Source organism: Trichosurus vulpecula, chromosome 8 (genome assembly GCF_011100635.1).
Source record: "Trichosurus vulpecula isolate mTriVul1 chromosome 8, mTriVul1.pri, whole genome shotgun sequence".
Lineage (NCBI taxonomy): Eukaryota > Metazoa > Chordata > Mammalia > Diprotodontia > Phalangeridae > Trichosurus > Trichosurus vulpecula.
In genome coordinates, this window is record NC_050580.1 from 87,713,459 (window position 1) to 87,726,324 (window position 12,866).

Below are 12,866 nucleotides of genomic sequence, written 5' to 3' on the forward strand. Positions count from 1 at the left end.
CATTCAAGCCAAAAACTTGACTGATAGAAAAAAGAATTTTGGGTCTGAATCATCCAGATGGTTTGGCTACCCATTCATCTGGAAGATTGCTCAGCCATTAATACCCTAGTACTGTCCAAACTGATTTTGGAAAGAATGACATCTGGGTCTTTCATCTACCAAATCAACATATACTGGACATGAAAATTCTGTCTCTGATTAGTGAAAAGCACGTTAGTGTAGTGAGTTGAGTCCTGGAATTGCAGTAGGAGGAAATGAATTGGAATCTCTGCCCTGCATCTTCTTACCTGGTATGCCTTTAGACAGGACTTTAAAGTCATAGCACCTGAATTTCCTCATCTGGAAAATGAGGACATTGAACTAAACCTCTGGGATCTCTTCCAGTTCTAAATTCTGTGCTCGTTTGTTATCTCCTCCTTGAAGCTTTGCCTAATCCTCTTATTTGTTAGTGCCCTCTCTCTTCCTTAAGGGAGCTTAAGTAGACTTATCTGTTTGCATTAGGTACCCTGATGGCAGAGTACAAAGAGCACTGGACTTGGATTCAGGAAGACCTGAGTTCAAATCCCATCTCAAAAACTTAGTAGCTATGTCAACCTAGGTAAATTACTTCACCTCTGTCTGCCTCAGCTTCCTTATATGTAAAATGGTGATGACAAGAACACCTTCCTTGCAGGACGAGAATCGAAAGACAGCCAGAGAGTTGGAGTTTCCAGTAGGATGTAAGTTATTTGAGGGCAAGGACTATTTCCTTTTCATCATAGTATTTCCAGTGCTACACCTGTCACCTAGGAGTTACTTGGAAGATGTATGTTCAATTTAATTAAATTTTTTGGTCAAATGGCTAGTTAGTCACAGACCTGGGACCAGAATTGAGCTGATCTAACTCAAGATCTAGGGTCTTTCTGCTTAATTTGTGGCATATTGTATACAGCAGCCTGCCTAGTATTAAGTCACAAAAGCACGAATATTTTTTTAAAAAATTTAATATATGTTAATTTTTGTTTTACATCACTTTCATTTCTGAACAAGGCCCTTCTCTTTCCCTTACCCAGGAATCCATACCTTGTAACAAAGACCCAGAATCAGGTCTCTATGTGACTTTCTTTCACCCCCTCCCCAAACCCTCCCAATATATACATACATTGAATCTTGGACTCCAGTCCTAAGATGCTAGGCTCTAATAGGTGAATCTTTACCTTATCTTGCCCAAAGCCAAGCTTCCATGATGCTTACTGGCCATCTCCACATTATGCAGCTTCCCCTCCCTTTTATTTGTGTTACCTTTCCCCCAAAAGCAAAGAGGTACAGTAGGTAGAGTACTGGGCCTGGAGTCAGGACATGAGTTCAGATCCGACTTCAAACACCACAGCTGTGTGACCTTGGGCAAGTCACTTAATCTCCATCTGCCTCAGTTTTCCTCAATAGTAAAACAGGGATCATAGTAGCACCCATCACACAAGGTTGTTGTGAGGATTGAATGAGAAAACATTTGTAAATGTAATGGCAAGCAAAGTGGGACTTTTTGCTGTTTTTTCTTTTGAAGTGCCTCTCAGCACTAAGGCAATCAAGTGCCTTTGATTGAATCAAGTCTCTGATAACCTGCTTAAGTCACAAGAAAGCCTAAGTCACATGAGTTTGAGTCACATGGTTGTGACACCCTCTGACCCTGAAAAAGTGTATATATATACTGCGAAGTTAGCATTTTCCTTGGGGGTTTACTCATTGGAACAGTGTTGGTGTGATTTGGCCAGAAGTGACTTTGGGTAGCCATTAACAAGCATCCCACCCCCAGCTTTGAAAACCCAGATGTTGGTGCTTTTCTCTCTGGTAACTATGTATGTATTGCTATGGACAGACAGAAGCCCTGTCTGCTGATTTGTGTTGTTTGCTCTGTTTATATAATTTCTGCTTGTAATTTCTGTTTGTGTTTTCTCTGAAGTTCAGGGTGCAGACTTTTTCCCCTGAACTAAGTGATATATGTATGTTTAATTAAAGTGAGATTGTAAATCCCTTAAAGTTGCTTTCCTTAGAAAAGCAGATCAAAGGACTTATGCTAGCAGCCCTCCTGTGTGCTGGTGTTATTGGCCTTATACCTCCACAGCAGCTGCAAGTAACATTGCTGTTACAATAAATCACTTAGCATAATGCCTGCCTGGTAATGTCCATTCCCTCCCTCCTTCCCTCCTCAGTAGAGCTGGGAGCTCCATGGTGGCAGGGACAATTTTTCCTGTTTATATTTGCATCCCCAGTCCTTAGTACAATGCCAGACACACAGGAAGCACTTGATAAATGCTTTTATCTAAAGTTTTCTTTTAATCAATTCATCAATATTAATCTAAACAGTGTATAAAATGTTCTATATCCATAGTCCCCCACTTTTCAAAGAAGGGAGGCATGTGCATTTTTGTGTGTCACCTTTGGGGCCAAGCTTGATCATTATAATTACACATCAGCCTCAGCATTTAAAAAGAAGATTTTCTTAATAAGATGACAAGCCACATTTCTTCAGTGTTAACTTTCCCACCTCGTCTCTCCTGCACTCTTAGGGGCACCCCCAGGGAAGGTTGGTTAGTCAAGAGAAGGGGTTTCTCCAATGATAGCTTTGGGTTTGTACTTGCGTGACATTTCTGCATGAGAACCGATGTAAGCCTAAGAAAAAAATAATAAACTCCTGTTCCTGAAGCATCTCATCAAGTGGGCCTGGGTGTGTTTGTGTCCAATTCTGTCAGTCACAGCCAGGCCTCCTGTAAAAGGGATAACCAAGTGTCATGCTTCGGGCGATGAGCAGATAAAGGCCATGCTTGTCTGGTTGCATTAGATGGAGAATTTGTGACTGAAACCCTGTGTCAGGGCAGAGGCTTCTGTGCTAATCCACTCAAAAACAAAGCAAGTGTTGGGAGCCTGTCATTGCAGACACGGTATGTAAAGGAGCTTTGTGATTTTTAAGGGCACCGAAATGGCCCTCAAATGTCTCCTACATATATCTTTGTGCACATCTGAAATGCCCATGTTCAATCCTTCCTTTGCAGAAGTTAGAGTTAGGGGAAAGGGAAGAATATTATCTCATTTGATCCTTATAACAACCCTGAGAGGCTGGCGCTATTATGATCTGCATTTTACGAGAAGGAGACTGAGATAGAATGACTAGTCCAAGGTCACAGAGTTAACTGGTGTCTGAGGCCCAGCACTCTTATCTAATGCACCATCTAGCTATATCTGACAACGAATACCTGGTGAATATTGAACCATAATCATGTCATTATTAGGCAACTATGTGGATATCCCAAGGAAGACACAAAAATGAGTAAGACGTTGTCTCTAATCTTCAGAGGCTCATAGTCTAGTAGAGGGTAGTAGAATAGTAAGTTATTTACAAATTTACATATCATCTCATCTCCTCTAGGATCAAATATCAGTTCCTTTGTTTGGCAAAGTTCTTCAGAAACCTGGCCCAGGTTATCTTTCCAGACTTATTACATTCTACCGGTCTGCTAGATGGGACTTCCTGGTCCTCATCCACCACCTCCTTGCCTGCATCTGCCCCCCGTGCCTGAAATGCATTCTCTGTTTAATGCTCCCTCTTGGAATCTCTATTTGTCTTCAAGACTCAGCTCAAACGCTACCTCATATGGGAGACTTTTCCAGATTTCCCCTAGTTGCTAATGCTTCCCTCCCACCCCTTCACCTTGTATAACTGTATGGATCTGGCACATCTCTACATATGTGTGTGTCTCTCCTGATAGGATGTTGTTTTGTATCCACAGGAGCTAATGCAGCACATCTCACACAATAGGCAGTTAGAAAAAACAACTTGGTGATTAATTGGTGATAAATACATATGGCAAAGCAAAGTGCAGTAAGATCAAATGAAGGTGGGGTCAGGTGCTTCCTGGAAGAGGTGGCATTTGAGCTAGGCCTTGAAAGAAAAGTAAGACACAAGAAGAAGAGGAAGGGGGACGGCATCTCCTACACAGACCACAGTATAAATAAAGCCAATGAGCAGCTTAAGAGAAAGGCGATTAATTCAGTTTAATTGGAGCAAAGAGGAGGCAAGGGGGAGAAGTACTTGCTATAAAGGTGGCAGCAGACTGCAGAGGGCCTTCAAGGTCAGGCTAAAGAGTTTGGACTTGATATGGTACAGAGAGCAAGAGACATCACATCATCACCAAACTGCATCTAGGTGGAGGGGTGAATGGAGCTCTGGACATGGGAGTCAGGAAGACCTGGGTTCAAATCCAGCCTCAGACACTTACTAGCTGGGTGGCTCTTGGCAATTGGTCTAACTTTCCTCAGCCTCAGTTTCCTCATCTGTAAAATGGGAATGATAAAAAGATCTACCTCCCAGAATTATTGTGAGAATTCAATCAGATGGTATTCATAAAATCCTTAGTAAGCCTTAAAGCACTGGATAAATGCTAGCTGTTACTAGTATTATCATCATCATTATAATCAAATCCCTGAATCAGACGAGCTAGTCTCCTGGTCCCCTAGCAAGGTGCTTGAGAAATGGATAATGCAAGAAATTAGTTTTGTCGGGGAGCACGAGACACTAATGTGTTGGGCAGACTTAGATACAGCTGCCTCGGATCAGGGCAGATAGCCCAGACAGCCTGTGTTCTCTATGCACTTGGTATCTGAGATGGGGCAAAGGGGTGAGAGAGTTCTCAGAGGGAGACGGGAAGCTACTAAGCACAAACTGTTTGCCATTTTAGCTCCAAGTATACCCCTGAAACTTTAAACATTAAGTCACAAGAGACTGATGTATTTGAATGCCAACTTTTATCTAAAAATGTTTACACCAGGTCCTTACATAGTGGTATCACATTTTTATAACAGAAAGCTTTGTTTGACAAAAATCACAATATATACTTTTTTCCTATATTCACCATTGATAAAAAATTTATTACAACATTTGATATGTCATCACAAAACACGAACCTTTGTAAACACAGCAGGCAGTATAGTCCTTGGATTTAAAAATCTCCGTGAGACTTTTACCTAGAAAAAATGTTATATCAGATCTATTTATTTCAATGGAAGGAGGATTTTCAAAATCAATTTTGTCTTCAATAGATCTCTGTTTTTAGAGAAAAAACAACATGAATTAGGAGGAAATAAAGTTAAAACAACACTAGCAAACATTATGTAATATTCAACTTGGACTGGAGTCATACTTTCTTTTATGCCAGTTTTCCAGGTTTTTTATAATTGTTTGTACACAATTTATTATAATGGAAGAACTTGGTACTTTAAGATGGTTTTCTACACTCCTACAACTCAGACAATTTCAGGTTTTCAATACTTTAGAAGAATCAATGAATTCCAGATATTCTGTCTCTGTGAATCAAATATACATTTCACTTCCTAATTTGTGTCACCAAATCTTCTATAAAAACAACCTCCAGGTGTAGAACAGATTTACATGTGCAACAATAAAATAACAAGGGTACCTTGACTGTATTTTAAGAGTGTTCTTTTTTAATTACCTGCTCACTGTAGCCATTTCTCCAGGCTCAATGCAAACAACATGTCAATATTTTTAAAAATGAATTTCCCTCAAACCCTGTGAAAATTCAAAGAATAGGAAGAAGTTGGGTGTGCTCTTTTGGTCCATTGCTTGCAAGCATCAGAAGGCTAAGGATAACATTCAACCAATGAGATAGATGCTCCATTTGTCACTGGAAGAACTAAAAGTCCCTACTGATAGAAATTCTGCAATTATATGGGAAAAAATAAGCTTCCTAACTTTACCTTCAAGAATTGAATGAGATATTTAGCAATTATAATATTTGCCAGCTCTCTATTGAAATCTAGACTCTTGTAGCAATAACTGTTAGAATAAAGAAAAGCCCACTAGGAAAACAGAGGTTTGAATTTCTTCTCTTCAAAGTCTCTAACAAAATTAAAACAATGTCTTATTCTGATATTTATGGGCAAAAAAGTCCCACCCAGAAATAAGAGTAAAGCAAGGCACCTTTTATATTTTTGTTCCCAATCTTCCAAGGCAATCCGTGATACTGAAATTTGTAAATCCTCTCCTGGGAAATGCTTTGGCAAGACGCAGGACTCCAGTAAGGCTATATGCTATACTCTGGATAGGGTTGTATTTACACAGTGGTTACCAAACAGGATTTTCAAGTTTTGGAGAGGCTCATTTGAGAGGAAACTTTGCAGATTTCAAATATGAAGAGGGGGGGTTCAGTTGCAATTAATAATTAAAAAAATAGGTCTAGTGTTAAATAATCAAGATACAAAGCACTCTGAAATAGGATCTATTTAGTATCCCACACTAGACCACTTTCAGTTGGTTGGGCACAAGTTAATTAGTGGATCACCAAATAACCACTCTGATCTAGCCATGAAGTTGATGACCAGTTCGGATCAATTACCTAGGGTTCTGTTAATTAATATCATGACTTACTTCCAGATCTACCCCCAGATTTGTTTGGTGGCTCCATGAAGGCTCAGTACCTTAAAAAAATGTTTTTGGACTCTCTCAATTCAGAGGGCTATATGTTTTCTGACGCAATTGTGCATACTAATAGTCAAAAGCACATGGACTGGACTTTGAAACTGTACGATAATTTGTCTTCAACCAAGAAGCAGAAATAATTCACTGACCACACACAATTACTGAGCATGCGTGATAGAGTATACAGAAAGGCCATGGGTCAGCAATTCCATACATATATTCCTGAAGGTGCAAATATGGTCTAGTGAATCAATATTATAAACATTATAAAAAAAGGGGCTTTAAATATGGTTATATGTGATACAACTGTAACACCAATAAGGTTAGATCCATAATATTCAAGCTTTAAATCTTAAATACATATTTACATGACACACTATAATGAGAGCATGACTAATTGGCCAATGATGGAAAGATGGAAGGTCTTATAGGTTTACTTAGGTGGGATGATGATACCAATTTTTGAAAAGCAAGAAAGAAAAAGTTCTTGTCATATGAATTTTCCTTTGTTCTAGGAAGGATACCTAGGTGTGCTTGTAGTGGTCCTCTAAGTAAAATCAGTGTGCAATGAAGATAAGGTTCATTTTCCCTTGCAGAAAAAAATATAGATGTTAGTCTTTAGAAGCAGGTATATTGGCAGTCTATGTACTACTGACCAAATGCTTCTCAATTTATTGTTTCTCTTTCTGTGCCTAAGGTCCATCCATGCCTCCTCCCCTCCAACATGCATCTAATATATATGGAGAGAGAGGAAGAGATAGAAACTTGGCCATGTTCTAATACTCTGACCTCGGGAATGTTGGTGTTTCATATTCTTAGCAGTTACACAGGGTACCATTTTTGTTTCCCTAGCCTTGCCCCTTACAGACCACATGCCTCATCTACCTCTTCATGTTTTTGAGCTGTCCTCCAACTAAAATAGGTGTTCTGGGGAACTGAAAATCGGAACCTTTGGGGAATTAGGTAATTGCAATTCTCTGGAATATATATGATGGATTTCATTCCAGAGAAGTTATGAGCAGTAATGAACTTTATTTTCTACATGCATCCATGGACTGAGTAAATTCAGATAGATATTGGCTATTCTAAATGATGTGATTAAATCAGTTATACCATCATCAAACCAGTGTTTTGGGGGATATTCTCAAAAATCTATGCAATAGTTAATGAAATGGGGTATTTTGGGATTGTCAAGACAGCAGGTAGAGAAGAGTGACAGTGGAGGTTGTTTTTTTGTGGGGGAGGTTGGTGAAAATAACTAGGGCCTTGTCTCTAGATCATCATTTTGAGTAGAGGGCTGGCAGGAAGGCAGCATACTGGCGTTACCCCCTGCCCCTTTATCACCAGGCATGAATCAGTGATTAAAAATTGGGGGTAATAGAAGAAGAATCTCTTTATGGTATCCCAGAAATCATATCTCATAAGCTATATTTTATTCTGGTCCCCGGGCCATTCTATTCTGGGACTAAGGAGATGGATAAAGGTACCTAAAGGCTCGAGGAAACAATTCAGTGGTAAGGATTCAGTGATACAATCTGTAGAATGGGTCCAGCAAATTCTTGATTGTTCGAATTTATACCAGTTTTCAGTCCTGTTTTCAAGGCCAAAACACCTAGGTAAATTTTGTTCTGGGCCGGACGCAGGTGGACTAGATACGGTTTGCTGAAAGTGTTACTTAATTTTGTTATACAACGCAATCACATCTCTGTATTTCTTACAACCAATTTACCTACCAAACCCTTACTGAACATTGAACTATCATGACTTGGGAAATCCACAATAAGAGGCTTCATTAGTTGGCAAATCATTTTTGATCTTTTAGGATGAACACATTCTACTATTAAACTGAATGGTCTCTTTAAAAGTGCATTTTTACTATTTTAATGGAGTGTTCCATTTCAACCCACCAAAAGACAATTACCATAATAGATTCTTAGACAAGGTTAGATTATGCAGCATTCAAGAACTCTGGAGAGAAATGAAACTGTGCCAATATCTATTTTTTAAATGCTACCTAAGGCATGCTGCCTCTATTTGTGAGATAATATTTGGCACCACTTAAAAGTTAGGGGTAGGGCCTGAGAGAACATTGAAAAACATCCTTTCCCTACTGTACTCACTTGAATTTATCCAAGGGATGTCCAGCAATACCTAATAAAAATATCATAATCACAATCACAGGTGATGGATTTTATCACATACATGGGTTGTTTCCAATAGGAGAAGAGGTTCAATTCATTCATTTCTATAATATATTTCAAAAAAACATGCAAAAACTTCTGCACAATTTTTTAAATGAGCTGATAAAGGAAATTGAATTAACTATGCCCTTCCCATCTTCCTTCTGAAGGAAAGGTACCATTAAAGAAAAACAAATTGTTATGGAAACAAGGAGAGAACTTTATTGCTTATGGTGATACCCAGCTCCAACGAAGACTGGAGAGGATAAACTATTGGTTATGAGATGACTCAAACGATCTTTTTTTGTTCCACTCCATTTCTAATTGTAAAACACAGCCAAAATTCTCAGTGAGAAGCCTTTGGGAAATCAGCTGCGCATTTTAAAAATAGGAGTAAAATGCACCACTAACTTACCCAGTGTGGGAGGTAATAAGATGAATTTTAGTATACCCAGATCTCATCGACATCAAGGAAAATCCTATAAACTATTGAGGTTGCAACATAACTAACAAATCACATGGGCTTAAATGAAACCTGATCAAATAAGATTAACTACAGAGGATGAGATACAGGTTTCCAAATTTGGTTGCTTTTCCTTTTCTTATTTAAAATCTTTTCGTCTCAATTCACCACCTCTCAGTATCTAACCAGTTTAAGGACTACACAATTCATGATATGGTACAATTTACCCAGCAAATCTTTGGATGGTAATACTAGCTAGGTTGTTTCTTCTTGCCTATGGTATTAAATTTAATAAATTAATTTTGCTGAAATGAGGTAGATAATTCAACTAGGAATATTGAGATTGGGGGTCAAAGTTTACACACTACATGTATGCATAAGGACTTATATGCATATGTGTATGGAGAAATACATATTTATGTTGGATAAGATATTTGACTAATTGGTATAGGGAACTCCCAATAGTGAAATTCATACTAAAGCAGATCAGTAACTGCTCTTAAGAGAGTTGCCAGGGACATTGAGAATTTAAGTGGCTTGAGCACGAACATAGAATTAACATGGGTAAGAGAAGACTCCTGAACCTTCCTCAGTCTAAGCTTCTGCCCTCTATTATACAGCTTCTCTCCTTGTCTCTCTCTGTACATGCATACATATACATAGTATATACAAACATTTATATACATATGTGTATATATGTATGTACAAAATACACGTAACACACATAGGTGTGTATATGTTCTCCTCTCTATATTTAATCATAACCACCATCATCCTCCTTTCTTATTCTCTTTAGGCTTTAAAGACTGTTTACATGAGTACCCAGTCCAACACAGTGTAGTAGAAAGAGTCTTAGACTTGGTATCAAGAGACCTGGATTTTAATCCCAGTTCTAAGTTTACTCAGTTTACTCGAATAACTAATCTATCTGATCATAAGCAGGTCACTTAATCTCTGTGAGACTCAACTTTTGCCGTTTTTTTAAATGGGGATACAAATACTTAACAGTTGTTATGAGGAAAACACTTTGGAAACTGTGAAGTGCTATGTTAACATGATGGTTTTTTATAATTTTACTTTATTTTAAAATTCAAGTATTTGGGTCAATTTTTTTGTTTGTTTTTAGCTACATCACACAGACACATCCACAATTCATTTTAAATGAAATCCATTAAATTATGGATGTCAGTTCTTCTCAGGAGGGGTGTCATTATAAGTTTCATATCTTATTCCATGGCTCAAGAAATTAAATTTAAGTTCATTGCTACCTGGGGTCTAATATTATGATGCTATCTACAAAGCCCAATATAAAAGATTGTAAATGACAATTATTCTATGTCGTCCTTAAGTGTCATTGAAAAATATTTGTGATGAATTTGGCCTCACTAATCAAATTCACTAATTCATTGATTTCTGTTTTTTTTGTGAAGACAGGACTACTGGAGACTGAAAAGCTGGGGACAAGGATAGAAGTTTTTTTTCTCCCCTGGAGAGTTTCAATTGTGGCCTTTTGCTTGGACTGTGCTTAATTTCATGTAGCCTTTAGCAAAAGGAGCTGGCAAACAGCTCACTCTATCTTATAATCCTTGTTTTCAAAGGTGGAGACAATTGTTTAGAGTTAAGATGAAAAAAGTGACACAAGTTCTCTCCCATCAGCCTCTTTTAAAGTTCAAAATGAGATGTGTCACTGGGTAGGAGGAGGTTGACATATTTCCTGAAAACTCAGAATCATTGTAAATGGAGGAAATATCAGTAATTGTCCCCCAGTTTGACTCAACTTAAATCAGAGTCAAATTGGCTACTGCTAGGAAGTCAGAAGAAAACAGCTTTAGAATCAGTCCATTCAAATGGGACTAAATTAAGATGTCAACTATCAACTTGAGTTACTGTTACACTAAGGTGCTGTCTACCCAAACCAGTCCAGAATGACTGTATACACTTAGGGAATGAGGGAATCAGGAATGAAATAAAACTTAGTCTGGCAGCTGATTATTTAAAAAACAAGGTTCACGACTAATCATATGATACAATTCAAAAATTTTCCCAAACCAGTTTGTATGAGTGTAGATGGAACCTAAGTATCAAGCATCATTTATGATGATCATAGCAGCTACAAATAAATACTGTAGACCTAAATCCATGATGCTCTTTGAATCAAGCTGTTATTCCTTTAATAGCATTACTGCATGTCTGATCTGTCCTATTGAGAATCAACTAGGATTATTATTTTTAAGAGTACAACACTGAGCACGATCCCCACTGGCTAGTGAATGAACTGAGGAGATAAAGCCCAGTCATGAAGATAAACGACCACCTTCTTTCAGTGCCTGTACTCTGGGACCACCTGGGGGGACTTTACACTTTGGTCCAACTGCTCTGCTGCTTCCAGGGGGTCTGGAAGCTAAATCATACCCTCAGGAAGAAGGCCAGAAAGCCTTTCCAGTGTCACTCTTTGCCATAGCTTCCACAAGCAGCACTGAGACGACAATCCACTCAAGAATGCAGACAAGCCACAGGTTGATGGATGTGGTACTTTGCATGGTGGTGAGCTGATGATAGGTTTTTGTTCAATATCTAGGAGGTCTTCCCTTCCGGCCCCCATCCATGCTTCCACTTTCTACTCTGACGACTGGAGCATCTTCCTTCATTCTGTGATTTGCAAAATGTTCTGACTGTGTGAGTCCCCTGTGAGGCCTGAAGAATTGATGGAACCTCTTTTGAGAATCCTGTTCAGTATGTCCTTCCAGCACTTCTTGTACTGATGCCTTAGTAAAGAGTACACGAAGGGGTCTGATGCTGCTTTGCTGTAAGCCAAACACTTGGACAAGATGCCCCAGTGATAACTTATGGGGCCAATGTAGGATAATTCTACCAGCCTGAAAAAAATGAAGGGAATAATTATTTTTAAAATAAGTATTATTTACTTAATTGTTTTGCTTTCACATCATGGTTATTTCTAGAAATTCCTCCTTCTTTTCCTTTCCCCCACACTCCCCAGATTGAGTCCTCCCTTGTGATAAGAGAAGCAGTCAAAGCAAGCCACCCAGCCCAGTAGTGACCTGGTCTGATGGTGTGTCCAACGATCAGCATTCTATCCTACTTAGGGAACTGTGATGATGAGGGAGGTGCGTCCCATTATCTATTTTTCAAGATCATTATTAACTTTCCAATTACTTTGACCTAGGCTTCCTTTTAGAAATATTTTTAAATTGTGCCACTACATAATGTAAACAGGGTTATTTTGAATCCATATCAGTTCATACAGATCTTCCCATGTTTCTCTGAATTTCCTCCATCTGTCCTTTGTTGCTGGTCAATTTTAAAGTTTTAGCACATTCAAATAGCAGTTTGTTTTCCTCTTAGTCATTCTCCAACTGACGGGAACCAACTTTATTTCTAGTTCTTTGCTTCCAGAGTGTGGCTTTGAACACTGGGGAGAGAATTCTTACTGAGTGAACACCACAGAAGGGACCCTCTTCACAGGGAATCTACAGATATAGATTCTAGTTTCTCCTTCCATGCTAACTGGCTGGGCAGCCTTGAGGGTTGCATGAATAGTGTGACCTCTCTCAACCTCAGATTTGTCTGTTAAAAAAAGTGGAATGTTAGGGCCCTAAATCTGGACCCTGATCCTGGTTTTCCTATGACCTATGTGGATTTATCCAAGTTGCTCTCTGATGCTGTTTTTCCTTTTTTTTTTCTTAAAGATGGGTCAAAGAAAGGAAATCTAGATTCTAGTCCTGGTTCCATC

General features: G+C 38.7%; 1 protein-coding gene across 1 annotated transcript in view; it reads right to left on the reverse strand.

Moving 5' to 3' along the window:
- Nucleotides 1-10,200: 10,200 nt before the first annotated feature.
- Nucleotides 10,201-12,866, reverse strand: part of GPR26 (G protein-coupled receptor 26) — a 37,804-nt gene continuing 35,138 nt past the window's right edge. Inside the window, exon 3 of the mRNA XM_036735803.1 lies at nt 10,201-11,991. Coding sequence (XP_036591698.1) covers nt 11,760-11,991 — 232 coding nt within the window. The 3' untranslated portion in view covers nt 10,201-11,759. The remainder of the gene's footprint in view (nt 11,992-12,866) is intronic.